A 15,740-nucleotide genomic window follows, 5' to 3' on the forward strand; every position below is an offset into this window, starting at 1 on the left:
CCTGTTTAAAACACTTAAATGATCTAAATTAAGCTAACCATTGTGGATAGCCAGCACCCTGTCATGTCACCACTTGAATATTGTAGATTATTAAAATAAGACTAACATTTGTTTTATTTTTATTTTGGTAAATAGAATATGCACATTAACCAACCATAAGCAGGTGCACTCAGTTTTTACTATCCAACAGCTCTACAGAAAATATTAAGTGACAAAGTGTGTGATACAAGTGCATCCTGTGTATTTACACTGGTGAGACATGATCATAGTTTTTCCTGTCTATGTAAGTACCAGTGCATCACATGATCTTTCAGTGCATAAATTGAGTCCTCGTGCTGCACCATGCAATGCCACTAAAATCTATTGATCATGTCCAATTAATTGCAAAGTGTAGAATTTCATAAAAGTGTGTTTTGCAAGAGAAATAGAGTAACACTATGTGACTGCTGGTGTGTGGCTTAAACCACACTTTGCATGCAGATAGTTGATATCAGATAACTGATTTCATCATTATTTCCTCTCACTTAAACATAGAGAGCATTGCGAAACAGTTGTTGAAATGCTTTGACTTGAAACAATATGTCTTAACATCCTGCCAAAACAGCCAAGGACATTAACAAAGTGGACACTTTGTCAAGAAGTGACTGACGCCGACTTATGCAGAGCTCTACACTCATTGAGTGAATACTGGAAGAAGAAAAAAGACTTTGAAGTGCCTCCATTCAGAGCTGGACAGGTACAGTAAAACACTGCTGCTGCTGCTGCTGCTGCTGCTGCTGCTCCTCTTTCTCTTGACGTTGGTTGACAATTGTGACAAGACTCTTACTCTCTTTACAGCAGATATGAATCCGTCTCCACATGTCGAATTCAGGGCTCAAAGTGCCGTCATGATTTCATTACTTGGTTAGAAGTCCTTTCTTCATCACATTTGTGTCTGCTTTATTTTATTTTTTACTGGTCCCTCACACACTCCCTCTTCCTCTCTTGTAGTTGTGGTGAATATCATTTGGTGGATGGTTATGATTGCAGCCATTGGTTTGGGTTGGTTTTCCTCTGTTTGACCACTGCAATATTTCTGTGATATTTGACAGCAAGCTTTATGTTTTGAATCTTTTTCATGTTAATATTGATGTTTTTTCTGGTTCTGGGTCACAGGGGCAACGCATCTGAGCCTTTGTCCAGTGCAGCCCAACATCCCTCTCTACCTGATAGTGCTTGGAGGGGCAAACATACTCTCATTCTCTGTTACCTACACCAAGAGCACCTGGGGGGACGGCATGGTCGGCATCCTGTGCTCGACCTGCATTGCCCTCCTTCACCTCTTCAGTTTCGGCTGGTTCATTGCAGGTGGGATAAAGTGTCACAGCAATTTTATGTTTTAGTGAAGATAAATTCCTCTGGAGTCTACATGCTTGCATGGAAACACGGTAAAGTAAAGTATTTACTCAAGTGCTGTACATCCATGCAAATTTCAGTATTTCAATTTCTGGCTTTAAAGTTCAACACACAAAACAGACATCCTTAAGAGTTTCAAAAACTCCATCCAATCTCAGACACATCTGATTGCAGGCGCGGCAGGGCATTCTGTTGCACATGATAGGAACGCCCATGTAGATCACTGGTTTACATGGGACAGGAACACCCAGTGTAATGATTGGCTCTGAGGCACATGGTTATTTACCAGCATCTGCTTCTCTACCAGCAATGCACATCTGGTTCTTACTCATTCTACTGTTATTATTCCATTGTAAAGACACACAAAAAATGACAGCACACAACAGTAAACCAAGATGAGCTCTATTTATACATTATGGCATGGTCAATAGTTGTCTTGTGTAGGCTGTGTGAGGATATGTGGAGGATCAAATTTTAAAGATAGATTTAGGATTGTCCCTAAAAACAATGTATAGACTCATGCAGAAGTAATCCTTCCCAATCATCAGCATTTTACTGCAGAGACTCGTCCCTCTGTCTGTAATTTCTTATTTTCATTGAATTTTTTGTGTTCAAGACGTTAATGGGCGTGTACCCCCACAGCGCTCAGGTGAGGTCGGGCATTTATAAAAAGGTAGCAATCAGCTGCCAGACTCTAATGCCTCGAATTCCACTTACACATGTGACTGGAGGCCGTAGATTTGTAAATATATAAAAGTTTAACATTTGCAGTGGATTTCAAATTTCGATCCATATATTTATGGATCTGTGAACACCAGTCACATTCGTAAGTGGAAACGATGCATAAGCAGCAGGCATCCAAAAGATACTGACAATCCCTTAAAGGCTAGGATCTGTTAGTTTGTGTCATCAAGTCACAAAGAATATTAAAATGATTTAAGAATTTGACAAAAAGGGAGTTAGATTAGAGTTAGAGTTAGATTAGATGGGTAAAGTTCCTCAATGGTGTGAGGAAGTACAAGACATCTTTTTTTCACACCCTCTTCAAACCAGTGAGTCTAAATTGCATTGAAATGTGTTTTGAAATGTTTCCCTGTAGGCACTATCTGGGTTTATCCTGTATATCCTCCCGACTACACGCCCAGAGCAACTCGATACTGCCACAGGATAACCTACCAGTTTGCCTTCGTTGTCACCACTCTGGTGTGGGTTGCTGCGAGTCTCGTGTTCATCTGCGGATGTTGCTTCGCTCTTCTGACCTGTTGTGCGACTGTAATTGCGGGACGCAGATTGATACCCGGCCGCTATTCTTTCTATGGTGCGACAAGTGATACACAAGAATCCACTGCTGGTGATGTGTGATATTCATTTTTGTTTGTGTCCTGAAATTCACAACGGGGTTAACAGGAAAATTATTTTTTGTGGTAGTTTTTCAGTTGTATAGTTTTAAAGTTGTGGGCAGCTACAAGTAAAATGATTAAAACAGCAGATCTCAGAACAGTTTTTGCAATTTTCCTGTAAATGCTTGAAGACAGATTCCTTACTTCACTTGAGACTTGAGCTGAGTGTTTTTGCTGCATTTAATATGTTGGTGTTTTGTTACAGCAGACAAAGTGCAGAGCTGAAGCAGCTCTGTCCAGCTTAATTCAACAGTAGTCACTCTCCACTGGGGGTGTAGTCAAATGTAGGAACAGCACCATCACATCATGTGCTTCCTGTTGAAGCCAACAGTCAACATTTTAGCTGACAGAAGAGAAGTTGTGAGATAATCTTGTGGCAGCTAATACTGATTCAGCATTAAGATAGAGTTACTGGTGGTGTGTTTTTGTATTCTACTGTGCTATGTGCATGACAGATGTGTTTGCAGTGCAATAACTTTTCTTGACTTTTAAATATGGTATTGTAACAGTTAATTGTGCAGTATTTCTTGAAAATAAAAGCTTGATATGTTGTATAAAATAGTGAACTCTGGTCTCATCTCTTCACTCCTACATCACTGCAGCAAAGGTGAGAAGGTAAAACCACTAAAGGCCAGCTGGTGTTATAATAAGGTAGCTTTCTAATCTTAGCAACCACTAAAAGCACTTTACAACACAAACAGCATTCACACACACATACATACACTGGTGGTAGCAGTGCTTGAGAAAGGTCTAGAATCACCATGTTATAATTCTGCTATAGAGGAGGGGTTTCTCCATCATAAATTAAGGCGTTGCAAGCATTATTAACAAAGGCTCATTCTTCATATGAGCAGGAATGCTGCTCGAGTACTGGTAAACTTAATATTTTTTGATAAATTCTTAAGTAACATTGCTATCAGGTGTGTTTCAACCATCACATGTCACCTCCCTGGACCTTCTAAATCAAAACCAAATAATAATTAAGGTTTAAAAATGAGTATTTTGATTAGCATCAATAGAACTCTGAGCATCTTTGAAAAATAAAATGGCTGCTGTGTGTCATGGGGTGCATCTCAAGTCTCCACAGCTGCCTCCACGCTTCCTTCACTTGCGTCTTTTCCTTTGCATCTTAGCCCCTCCCATCAGGGATGCAAGGAAACCATGGATCCATCCCAAAACCAGATTTCGCATCCACGTTTCTCTCACTTGCGTCTCTTCCTCGTGTCTTAGCTCCGCCCTCGTTGGACACGGGGGAGAGATGCGAGGATGAGATGCGAGGAGAGAAGAAACGAGGAGATATATCTTTAGAGAAATGAGACATCCTTTCCTCCGAAGCGTCACGTGAAGCGACGTCTGTTTCTAATGACGGCGGCAGCTGATTACAGCTGGATCAGCTGTCAGGAGGCTTTATTAACAGCCAAAGAAAGTTTTAATGGAGTTTGTGTCTGCATACACATAATGTTATATATAAAGATACAGATACAGTTATCACATAATGTTTTATATAATATATACAGTTCTCAGTAGCAGAGCAGCAGTGTTTTCTCTCTAACAATCACCTGCACATGAACAACAACCTGCAACTGAATTTATAATCTGCCCTGTGTCCTGCTCAGAGACACACTATGTGTTTATATGATTTATTCATTATTTGCATCTGCATTTATTGATATTCTGATTGTGAGTTCATGATCTAATAACCCAGATTATGATCATGGTGTATTTGAACACTAGAAATAATTTATTGGGCCAAATGTTTCAGGGAAAAAATCTGTTGGCAAAAGACTTCTGTGAAGGCTGCACTTGTGTATCCTCACTTCCCTCCCCCCTGAAAGCCTCCTCTCTCCTCGACTGGTGAGTCTCGATCGATTTCCGGGTCAAGTGATCGAGGATAGAGGATGGAGGTGTCGAGAAGGGATATTGGGATGGACCCGAGATGTACCTATGGACTCTGCTGGAGCTTCCTGCTCCTTTTAAACCCCACCCCTCTGCTGCCTTTCCTGCACACACCCCTCTGCTTGTTCTCCAGTCAGCACCTCCCAGCTTCTCCCACTAGAACACTGCCCACACCCATTGGCACTCTATTTGCATTGTCTGTTTTGAACTCTGCCTGATGCCTTTGTGCCTCTGCCTAGATTTTTGGTTTTGACCTCTGTAACAGATTATTCTTTGCTCTGCCTGAAAAGAGTGAACTCAGTTTTTGGCTTACTCCTGCCACTGCCCTGTGATCATGGGTGTGCGTCCCTCTCTGATCTGTGACTGCTGTAAAATTAATAAATATATAACTTTTTGTCAACTGAGTAAAACTTCAACTCCATGTAATCTGACCTCTGACATCCATCATGTATGTTCTTCAAGAAAAAAATTTATCACTGGGAGGTTGGCCCAGGTTTGAAATATATTTCCCCACCCTAAATGAAGTATAAAAATCAGCAATGCTTTTATATACTACTGGGAAGTAGGTTACAAGGGAAAAACGTGATAAAAAGGTGTTAGTAAAGTCTTAAATTTAACATAGGTTGCGCTTGGAAATAAAATAACCTGTCACTCTCAGTTTTATCTACAAACCTATTAAAAAAACTCAAGCAAGCAAGATTTAAATCAAAACACTTTTATTATTGTGATGTGAAACCACATAGGTCAGATGGTAAGGTGTAAACTTCCCATCAATAGTGTTTTCCATGCTCATTACAGGGTTTTCATTTTGCCTTCTGCTGTTCTTCGCTCAAGTACATTTTGATGTCGTCATAGTTTTCCTTGGCAAATCCGGCAAGCAGTTTGGCGAACTCTTCGAAGTCCACACGCCCATCTTCGTTCTCGTCCACGCGCTTGAACACATTGTCACGATTCTGAACTCGTTGCTATATTGAAAAAAGAAAATATATTCACCCACTGTGTCATAATGCACAAAGTAAAGGATTAATTGAGTTTACTTGTTAAGCCATGAGGGTTTAGTTGAGATACAATGACATCTTTGACTTGTCTCTGCCATGTGACAAAAGTTTATATGATTTCGATTTTATTCATTGGCCTTGCACTTTAAGTGTGTAGAGTGTTCTGCAGAATTCTCAAACAATTGTGATGTGTGTGTTACAAAGTACAATGATTCTCCTCACCAGAAGAGCAGGCAGTTCACCCTCCATTATTCTCATAAATTGCTCCTTGGTTATTTTTCCATCCTCATTTTCATTGCTCATGAAGACGCCCAGCATGGCCATCAAACCCACTTCCAAACAGGACAGCTCCCTTTCCATTGTAGATGGATCTAGACAGATAATAATAACATCAATCACAATCATCATCGCCGTACAGTAAATACCGATAGCTCAGCCTGTGGTACTGCTACTTATAGCTTTATGGAGAATTGCCATACATACAACTTCACATTTAACAAAGCACTTCTTTGGGTCCTGAGCAACACCTGGACCCCAAACAGCTATATAGTTATTATGATGTTTAGACATGATAAGATATAAAACTTTGCTGATATTCTATCTCATTGTGCCCTAAATAACGAACAGAAGGCCCCCAAAGCACCTAGAAAATATGCAACTCAGTGGTATACAACTTACTTACTGTGTACTTCTACTTTAGAGGAAAACATTGTTGGCCTGCTACTGCATTTACCTGTTGTACTTGTTGTACTCACAATACATAACAAATAAAATATGATGCATTATTATTCGTTTAACTATCCAGCATTATATTAGAATTAAAAGCTTCACCCTAAACAGATCTTAAGTAAATGTACATTACTGACAATGCCTCTCTTTTACTCTTTACTTTAAGGAAAAGGACTTTTATTGTGTGGTATTAATAGTTTTACTAAAGACTTAATAGTTTTATTTCAGAAGAAAAAGTTTTACTTCTTCTACCACTGCTAATACCAACATTCCCAGTTAGAGAAGGGGACATAAGACATAGGTGAAGACATGCTTGACTCTGTCTGCACCGCCATGCAGTAGAGCATGGATTTAAATAGCAGGTATTATGCACATGCGCACACACACACACCATGCACTTGGCGACTTTCTCACTCCCTTTTTGCGACTCTCTGCAGAGCCCTAAGGCCCCATCCCCGTCTCTGCACAGAGCCAGAGCACTGTTTGCTTGTTTATTCCAGATGTTTTTATACTGAATGTGTCCAACGTGCACCACATCCTTGAGCCTCCAGCAATACATCCACCAAGTACACACACACACACACACACACAGGAATGCAGAATACCTGCATGATTATGAATGTAATCCCAAAAAGATCTGGATCTAGATTTTAAGCATTTCTCCAAAAAAATAAATAAATAAAAATAAACAATAATGATAATAATAAGAATAATTCACACACCTTAGCCTCTAAGTCAGCCGCACTGAAGTCTGTACCTGAAATTAGAAACCATGCAATTAATGGGTCTTTATCAAAACCCTGCTGGCAGCAGTTTAACAGTCACCAATAAGTGTCAAATATAAGTCCAAGCAATTTTAACAAGCAAAACAGGTCTAAAGATTACTGGAAAAACCACCCTGTAAAAGAAAAGCAACACTAAAATGCAGTCATACTAATTTTGTTCTTCCCTGTTCCTACCTGGATTCAGAAGATGAGTCCACACAGTGAGGAGAGGACAGCCTGTGAGGGTTTTAAACAAGGGGAGCACATTGTGGACCCTCCCAGAACACCCACAACCACATGATTAAGGTATCCTGTTTAGCAAGTCTTTATGATAACAAGTGCTGACAAACCCTGTGACTGCTAAATAGTAATTTAGAGGCATCTTTCTATACCATAGAGGTGCCTGATACTTTTATTATGCCAAACAGTGTTGGAGAAACACTGATTTGTAATGTCCAACATCTTTATTAAGTGTTTTTAATTGCCTGGTCTGTTTGTCCTGCAGAGGAAGAGACCTGTGCAGATAAATTATCTTGTGGTAAAAACCTCCTGAACAATGAACACTGAAGGAATCCTAATGGGAGAAATTTCATCTGGTTGCAATCTGCAATCCACGATGCAAGACATCCAGAGGAAGGATCTTAGCAGTTACTTAATATTGTGTAATCTATTTTTTCCCATGGTTTGATGCACAATAGACAGCGACCATAATTCATCACTAGAACATGTCATTTGGTGTTCAAATTGATGAAAGGATCAATCTAATCAGGCCAAGAAAGCCATCGCTGGGGAAGCACTGCATTAATACTACATTAGAAGATGATACTTTCTTGCACTATTAGAACCAGGCTGCAGAGCATGAAGAGACTTCAAAAAAATTCAGTAAATCGGGCAGAACTAGTTTTCTAGTGCAGTTGGAATGCTGCTTGGGTAGTTATGGGCTTACATAACCAAAATACACCTCAGGGGCATAACATGCAAAGTTTGTGGAGTATAGAATTATACTTGATACACTTTGCAGAATGATGCGGTGTTACAAAGTACAATGATTCTCCTCACCAAAATAGCAGGCAGTTCATGTTTCATTATTCTCATAAATTGCTCCTTGGTTATTTTTCATCCTTATTTTCATTGCTCATGAAGATGCCGAGCATGGCAGTCAAACCCAATTCCAAACAGTTCAGCTCCCTTTCCTGCTTTGGTGCAAATGAAAGTGACAACAGGTGCAATGGAGAGGCAAAAAGCAAGACAACCCCAAAAAAGGGAATGGTTTTACATGTGGTGGCCACAGACAGTTGCTCTCTCCTTATCCTTCCTGACTGATCCCTCTCTCAGTTTTGTGTTCTGCTAGTGTCCTTTTCATTGCTGGTAGCATGAGGCGGTACCTGCAGCCCAATCAGGTTGCACAGGTAGTCCAGCTCCTCCAGGATGGCACATCCATACATGGGGCAGCAAGAAGGTTTGCTGTGTCTCAAGAGCATGGAGGAGATACCAAAAGACTGGCCGTTACACAAGGAGAGCTGGACAGGGCCTTAGAAGGGCATCATCCTAGCAGCAGCACTGCCAGAGCCCTACCAACATCCAGCAGGCTACTGGTGTGCATTTTTCTGACCAACCTGTCAGAAACAGACTCCATGAGGGTAGCATGAGGGTCCGACGTCCTCTGGTAAGCCCAGCACCATGCAGTTTGATTGGCATTCGCCAGAAAACACCAGAATCGGCAGGTCCACCATTTGTGCCCTGTTCTCTTCACAGATGAGAGCAGGTTCACACTGAGCAAGTGTGACAGGTGTTAAAGAGTCTGGAGCCGTGGTGAAGGTTATGCTGCCTGTGACATAATCCAGCATGACCGGTTTGGCGGTGGGTCAGTGATGGTCTGGGTAGGCATATCCTTGGAGGGTCACACAGACCTCCATGTCAGAGCCAATTCTCAAACAAATATGTGAAATCTTCTAATGCTTGTTAGCGTCAGTGATGTAGTGATACACTTTGCAGAATGATGCAGTGTTACAAAGTACAATGATTCTCCTCACCAAAATAGCAGGCAGGTCAAGCTCCATTATTCTCAATAATTGCTCCTTGGTTATTTTTCTATCCTCATTTTCATTGCTCATGCATGGTAGTCAACCCGATTTCCAAACAGGTCAGCTCCCTGTCCAGTGTAGATATCTAGACAGATAATAATAACATCAATTACAATCATCATCGTCATACAGGTGTCCAACATCTTTATTAAGTGTTTTTACCCGTTTTAATTGCCTGGTCTGTTTGTCCTGCAGAGGAAGAGACCTCTGCAGATAAATCATCTCGTGTTAAAAACCTCCTGAACAATGAACACTGAAGGAATCCTAATGGGAGAAGTTTCAGCTGGTTGCAATCTGCAATCTTCACTGCTCAACGCCACTAAATTCCCCTAAATCTTACACACTGTTCCTTTTACTTAACATTGTGTAATCTACCCCCCCCCCATGGTTTGATGCACAATAGACAGCGACCATAATTCATCACTAGAACATGTCATTTGTTCAAACTGATGAAAGGATGAATCTGATCAGGCCAAGAAAGCCAGCGCTGGGGAAGCACTGCATTAATACTACATTAGAAGATACTTTCCTGCACTATTAGAACCAGGCTGCAGAGCACATAGAGACACTGTGTGGATGTGAGTTTAAACTACCAGTCAGTCTGGTGACCTCCTCACCCAACACATACCTTCAAAAAATCGGGCAGAGCTAGTTTTCTAGTGCAGTTAGAATGCTGCTTGGGTAGTTATGGGCTTACATAACCAAAATACACCTCAGGGGCATAACATGCAAATCTGTGGAGTATAGAATTACCACAGAGATGGTTCAGCAAGAAACATTCACTGGATTGTCAGCAGTGGTGTAGTGGTTGTTGATGAAGTGGGTGTACTATTAGGTTGGGCACAATGTCTCCATTCTCTAGGCAGAGGTTGTGAAGGATGGTGCAAATGTTGGGCGGGTTTTCATCATCCCAAAGACACTAAATATTAGGACTGCAATGACCTGACTGGATACTGCTCAATAAAATTAAGCGAATAATCATCACAGTATAACACCAAGTCAGTGAAACTTCATGGATATAAATCTGTCCATTTAGGAAGCACAAGTGATTGTGAATCAGTTTCACCTGCTTTGGTGCAAATGAAAGTGACAACAGGTGCAATGGAGAGGCAAAAGCAAGACAACCCCATAAAGGGAATGGTTTTCCATGTGGTGGCCACAGACAGTTGCTCTCTCCTCATCCTTCCTGACTGATCCCTCTCTAGTTTTCAGTTCTGCAAGTGTCCTTATCACTACTGGTGGCATGAGTCAGTACCTGCAGCCAAATCAGGTTGCACAGGTAGTCCAGTTCTTCCAGGATGGCACATCCATACATGAAGGTTTGCTGTGTCTCCCAGCACAGTCTCAAGAGCATGGATGAGATACCAGGAGACCAGCTGTTGCACGAGGAGAGCTGGACAGGGCTGTAGAAGGTCATCAACTCTGCAGCAGGGCCGGTATCTGCTCCGTTGTGTGAGGAGGAACAGGAGGAGCACTGCCAGAGCCCTACAAAATGACCTCCAACAGAATAGGTTCACACTGAGCACATGTGACAGGCGTGAAAGAGTCCGGAGACGCCGTGGTGAACGTTATGCTGCCTGTAACATCATTCAGCACAGCATGACCGGTTTGGCGGTGGGTCAGTGATGGTCTGGGAAGGCATATCCTTGGAGGGTTGCCCAGACCTCAATATCAGCCAGTGATGCCCTGACTGCTGATAGGTACAAGGATGAAATCCTCAGAGCGACTGTCAGACCTTATGCTGGTGCAGTGGGCCCTGGGTTCCTCCTGGTGCAGGACAGTGCCCATCCTCATGTGGCCTGAGTGTGTAGGCACTTCCTGGATGATAAAGGCATTTATGATATCAAAAAAATCATATCAAGTTTTGCAAAAATGTACACAGTCACACAACAGAATTGGCAAGTATGTTACACTAAAATATAAGATTGAATTAAATGTAAGGCTGCTTTACGTGTAGACAGAACATAGCTCCAGCAGCTGCATTTCTGCATGAAAATATATTAAAAAACAAAAAAAATAATCTGCCGGCAGCACAGAGCTATGTGTGAAAGGGGGTAACATGCCAACTGGTGACCAGTTGAATAGATAAAAGCTAGTAATTATATGAATGGGAATTGTTTCAGTGAACAAAATAGTCATGAAGATAATAAATTACTATATTAATTGCATTTTAAAATTGTATTAATAAAGTTTATTCTATTCTACTCTATTCTATACAACAGGATGTAACTACTACGTTAGAATTTACAATGTTTGCAGTTGTAACTTAAAAATTAAAACAACACACACACTGCAAAGTAACAACAGCAGGGCTGTCTGGGTTGACCTCCATCTATGGCGAGCTTGGCGGGTGGCGTGCTGTAAAGTAACGTTCACCATTCCAAACTGCATAGCCTACTTTTCTTAGTTCTTCAAATTTCGTGTTACACACTGTGACGGATATAGGAGTAAGAAGGTCAAAGTTCAAGGTGCAATGTTACGACGAAGCAGTATGTCCTGATTGTGTCCATACTGCATGCAATAGTATATACTCGTGGAAGAGAGAGCCTTAGTTTTCTAGAAACGTTGACCAATCAGAGCAGACTGGACAACCGCTAAAACAAAGTGTTTCAGACAGAGGGTGAATACAGGTGTTTCAGCACAGACGGTATGAAAAATAATGTGCTTTATGCACATTTAAACATGTTCTAGTAGAAACACAACATACAAGGTTGAACCTGAAAATTAGCATAATATGGGACCTTTAACGTCGCATTTAGATATTGCTTACATTTGTACATCCTATGATGTAGCCTAGTACGTTTGTGAAGCTAGACAGAGACGCTAATTGCATAGCCTTAGCTAATGGAGATGAAAAAGTATAATACAAAGATACAGAAAGAAAAAAGATTAAAGATACTCAGAGGTTGTTGGCTCATTGTTAATGTTTTAATGATTTCATGAGAATGTAAAATAGTATAAGAATATATCAAAGACTGAAACCGAGTAACTGACTGTAGGTTAGCTGTAATAAAGTGACGACTTTTGTGTCAGGCGTTTTTCCGGGACTACTATTTTAACCGGTGGGGTCCTTTGACGTCATAAACCAGCGCCAGTTGGCTGTTAGCATACAGGCTAACATGCATGTTGCAGTTATCTGACAGGTGATAGAGGAATAATTGAGTTTAATGGTGGAGGTGCCGAAGCAAAGACAGCAGTGAACCTTTGAGGGATTTATTAGGGCACTGTTTTTTCAAGGTGGTGAATTACAGTGTTGAATAAAGATGTGGAGCTCAGGCCGCCGTGTCCTTCAGGATCTGTTCATCCAGCCGGCTGTCAGGAGTTTCTCTCTGAGTCCTGCTCAGGTCAGTGTGTTCTCGCTTTATACCTGAATTATAAATAATCTCTCAGGTAATTGTTTATGATTTTGTTAAAAAAGTGTCTGCTAAATTGTGTAGCTAAATGTTCAATAAAACATTTTACAGACCAGTCATAATATCAACAGGCTTTTTCTAATGTGATTAGGTCTGAAAGTACAGGTTATTTGCATTATCAAGTAATGCGTTGGCTTTATATAAATATACAATTGATTTAGTCTATAAAATGTCATTAAATAGTAAGAACATCACTATCATACCAAAAAACATTCAAATTAAAGTGATATGAAAAAAACAACAACCCAAAAGCGAGATCTAACATTTCAGAACCTATAACCAGAATATATTGTAATCTTTTTCCATGAATTTATATAATTAATCAGTAAAATTAATTAATTAAAAATAAACGTACTTAGTCAATTATCATACTTTGTTGTTGATTATTTTCTGCTTATCTGTTGATCCTTTGAGATAATTTCTGATCCTCAAAACATGTTTGTGATTCACATTAACACCTTGCACTAGATCTAAAGATTCACCGTATCATCATATTGTCAGTGTCAACCAATATTAGCATCAATAAATAACATTAATATTTTATTTTCATTGCTGATATTTGGCCGAAACAAAAAATTCTATCTCATGGTGGATATGTCTGAAACTTTTCTTGCACCTGTACTTGCGTTAAGTCTGACATAAATGAAGCGTACGAACAGTTGATGAACTCGGTCCACAGAAGCATATGGGTCCATCGTCAATAACATCCTCTCTACAGTATTCTGTAGTGAGCCTCCATGACAGCAGCTTTATTAGCCTGCTGAAGAACACTTATAATATGAAAGAAACCATTGCATCCATCACCTAATTAGTGGCTGCATGACACAGTGTCTTTGGAAAAGATCAGATTTTTCATAAGGGGTTCGACAGACAAATTTCATAGCAACTTGCAGCCCCTGATCAATTACGTAAAGAACCAGACCCCCCTTTCCCCACAGTGACTGCCTGGGTGAGACAGTTATTATATATAACAGTTGAATCCTCCATTCTTGCAGAGCATTGAAAATCTCCCAACAGCTTATTATGCAGCTCAGTGACCCATATATATTCACTTCACTCTCTTAAATTTTTTTTATTGTATACCCCACGCATTATTCTCATTAGTAACTGATATGTGTTGTTATTATTGTTGTCATTATAATTCCTCAGCCTCAGATAAGTGAGGTGGGAGGGGGTTTATCATTGAAATAACTCATGTCACTGTATGGTTATGTGATGACTCCTGAAATGCTAATACAATATGTTCATTTAACAAAAAGACATAACAGCAGACTTAAAAGTTTGTGCTCGATGTTTCCATAGAACACAGTTGTGGTGGAGCGCTGGTGGCAGGTGCCTTTATCTAAAGTAGGAAGTCCGCCGAGGCTTCACCCTCGAAGACACAGAATCTACAAGTTGGTTGAAGACACCAAAAACTCTCCGCAAGAGAAGATGGAGCTCATCCTGACTCAGACAGTACCCAGTGAGTATCTGCAATGCTCTCAACACATCACACAGACCTCAGATTTTTAGAGTTGTCACAGGAAGTAAATGAAATGTATTTATATCATTTCTTTGCACCACTGAAACTCTTAATATTATGAAAATAACTTTGTTCCTACAGAGCTCGGTGGGCGAGGGGACACTGTGTTAGTGAAAAAGTCCATAGGCAGAAACAAGCTGCTGCCCCAAGGCCTCGCAGTGTATCCATCACCGGAGAACAAAAAGATATTTGAAGAGGAGTTAAGAGTGTGTACTTCATCTTAATACTGTCATTTACTTCCCCTCATATTTTATAGCAATGTATAGCTGTTAATCATTGTCACCTTTTTTACCAACAGCTTCTGCGTGAGGGAAAGCCAGAGGAAAGACAACAAACACGCACCGGACTGTTGGTGAGTAATCTAAAAGCATTTTTCGCTACTTAGGTTTAATGCTGAAGTCACAGTTTTTAAGAGATGAAAGGAGCAACAGACTTACCAGCTGTACCGTTTTTTTTTTTGTTTTTTTTTAAACAGACAGTGGAGCTCCTTAAATGCACCACGCTGAGGATACAGAGAGTGCCCTCAGATGAATTCCAGGTCACCAAAGAGGTCGTCTGCAGACACTTTCAAAAGAGGGTATGGCCGTCTTTGTCTCTACCTTTTTTTTTTGTTTTTTTTTGTTTACATTTCCCTGTTTAAGAAAGCGCTTCTGCTGAACATAGAATAATAAATAAAACTTTTCCTCAGCTGGGAATTGTTGTGCCAACTCGCGCACTGACACTCCCGTTCGAGTCAGTCAAGGACTTGGGTGACTACTGGTGTGAAGTTACGGTAAGAGACATTCTTTTTCAGTGCATCACGTTAAGGCTGCACAATATATTGTTGGTTTTTTTTCTCATCATTGTGATGTCATTTTGCATGATAAACTCACTGTGAAAAACTGATTACACTCAGGGATTTTGAGTTAGTTGAAAGAGAGTATCAGTAGAAAACAGATGGAAAGCTTTAAGGCTTTTTTTTCTGCCAAAGACCACACTGCTTATTTCTCATATTCTTATCTTTCAGGTTAATGGATTAGACACAGTTCGCATTCCCATGTCAGTGGTGCCATATGAGGACCCGTCTGCAAGTTATAAGCGGCAGCTGAAAGCACAGAGGCTGCAGCAGGAACAGGCGACCGCAGATCTGTCAGAAGCGGCTGCTGAGGAGGAAGCTGCTGTGAAGGCAGTTTCTGGTGCATCAGTGGAAGCTGAAGCAGGGAAAGACTCTGTGAGTCAAGTCAGTGAAGCCGCAGACTCGGCAGGCGTCTCTGCTGCTGAAGACGAAACGGCAGCGAGTACACAGACGAGTCAAGACACAACAGCACCACCAAGTGACAGCCCGAAAAAAGAGTAAAGGACTCCAAAAGAAGATGTGCATAGAACTACAAATGGATCTTGTTTACCTGTAATACACATTATACATGCATAAAAACTGTTGTCTGCGTGATTATTGAATTATTAACATTTTGGGGAACTGCAGTGTATTACATGTGAGCTCTAAATTATAGTCGGATAAACTGATATTTCATAATCTTATGGTGTGTAACACCTGCATCA

At 40.6% G+C, this 15,740-nt stretch overlaps 3 protein-coding genes across 6 annotated transcripts; 2 read left to right on the forward strand and 1 right to left on the reverse strand.

Annotated features, from left to right (window-relative positions):
• Positions 1-590: 590 nt before the first annotated feature.
• Positions 591-3,339, forward strand: LOC126383853 (transmembrane protein 272-like). 3 transcript variants are annotated; one of them, XM_050034575.1, is made up of 5 exons: positions 591-736; positions 841-903; positions 991-1,041; positions 1,156-1,347; positions 2,495-3,339. In XM_050034575.1, exons 2-5 carry the CDS (start codon positions 843-845, stop codon positions 2,755-2,757), a joined length of 567 nt encoding a protein of 188 aa, XP_049890532.1. In that variant the 5' UTR covers positions 591-736; positions 841-842; the 3' UTR covers positions 2,758-3,339. The 3 variants fall into 3 exon arrangements, with proteins under 3 accessions (XP_049890532.1, XP_049890531.1, XP_049890533.1); XM_050034574.1 differs by having other exon boundaries at positions 596-736; positions 838-903; XM_050034576.1 differs by having other exon boundaries at positions 600-736; positions 819-903.
• Positions 3,340-5,390: 2,051 nt separating this feature from the next.
• On the reverse strand, positions 5,391-7,492 carry LOC126383746 (protein S100-G-like). 2 transcript variants are annotated; one of them, XR_007569184.1, is made up of 4 exons: positions 7,378-7,492; positions 7,141-7,175; positions 5,912-6,060; positions 5,391-5,656 (listed from the first exon to the last, which is right to left on the reverse strand). XR_007569184.1 is itself a non-coding variant. In XM_050034390.1 (3 exons), the coding sequence occupies exons 2-3, from the start codon at positions 6,047-6,049 to the stop codon at positions 5,495-5,497; spliced, it is 300 nt and encodes a 99-aa protein (XP_049890347.1). In that variant the 5' UTR covers positions 6,050-6,060; positions 7,141-7,181; the 3' UTR covers positions 5,391-5,494. The 2 variants fall into 2 exon arrangements, 1 of the variants encoding a protein (XP_049890347.1); XM_050034390.1 differs by lacking the exon at positions 7,378-7,492 and having other exon boundaries at positions 7,141-7,181.
• Positions 7,493-12,341: 4,849 nt separating this feature from the next.
• Positions 12,342-15,615, forward strand: mrpl9 (mitochondrial ribosomal protein L9). The gene is made up of 7 exons (XM_050034554.1): positions 12,342-12,610; positions 13,982-14,141; positions 14,283-14,407; positions 14,500-14,553; positions 14,677-14,778; positions 14,890-14,973; positions 15,208-15,615. The coding sequence occupies exons 1-7, from the start codon at positions 12,530-12,532 to the stop codon at positions 15,535-15,537; spliced, it is 936 nt and encodes a 311-aa protein (XP_049890511.1). The 5' UTR covers positions 12,342-12,529; the 3' UTR covers positions 15,538-15,615.
• Positions 15,616-15,740: the final 125 nt, after the last annotated feature.

This window comes from Epinephelus moara, chromosome 22, assembly GCF_006386435.1.
Source record: "Epinephelus moara isolate mb chromosome 22, YSFRI_EMoa_1.0, whole genome shotgun sequence".
Classification (NCBI taxonomy): domain Eukaryota; kingdom Metazoa; phylum Chordata; class Actinopteri; order Perciformes; family Serranidae; genus Epinephelus; species Epinephelus moara.

What these genes read in the sequence shown, in the direction of transcription:
- LOC126383853 (XM_050034575.1), top strand. Translation starts at nt 843, where the DNA reads ATGAATCCGTCTCCACATGTCGAATTCAGGGCTCAAAGTGCCGTCATG. An exon ending in GATTGCAGCCATTGGTTTGG is followed by an intron (nt 1,042 to 1,155) that starts GTTGGTTTTCCT and finishes TCTGGGTCACAG; the next exon opens with GGGCAACGCATCTGAGCCTT. An exon ending in TTTCGGCTGGTTCATTGCAG is followed by an intron (nt 1,348 to 2,494) that starts GTGGGATAAAGT and finishes GTTTCCCTGTAG; the next exon opens with GCACTATCTGGGTTTATCCT.
- LOC126383746 (XM_050034390.1), bottom strand. Translation starts at nt 6,049, where the DNA reads ATGGAAAGGGAGCTGTCCTGTTTGGAAGTGGGTTTGATGGCCATGCTG. An exon ending in GTGAACTGCCTGCTCTTCTG is followed by an intron (nt 5,657 to 5,911) that starts GTGAGGAGAATC and finishes TTTTCAATATAG; the next exon opens with CAACGAGTTCAGAATCGTGA.
- mrpl9 (XM_050034554.1), top strand. Translation starts at nt 12,530, where the DNA reads ATGTGGAGCTCAGGCCGCCGTGTCCTTCAGGATCTGTTCATCCAGCCG. An exon ending in TCTCTCTGAGTCCTGCTCAG is followed by an intron (nt 12,611 to 13,981) that starts GTCAGTGTGTTC and finishes ATGTTTCCATAG; the next exon opens with AACACAGTTGTGGTGGAGCG. An exon ending in ACTACTGGTGTGAAGTTACG is followed by an intron (nt 14,974 to 15,207) that starts GTAAGAGACATT and finishes CTTATCTTTCAG; the next exon opens with GTTAATGGATTAGACACAGT.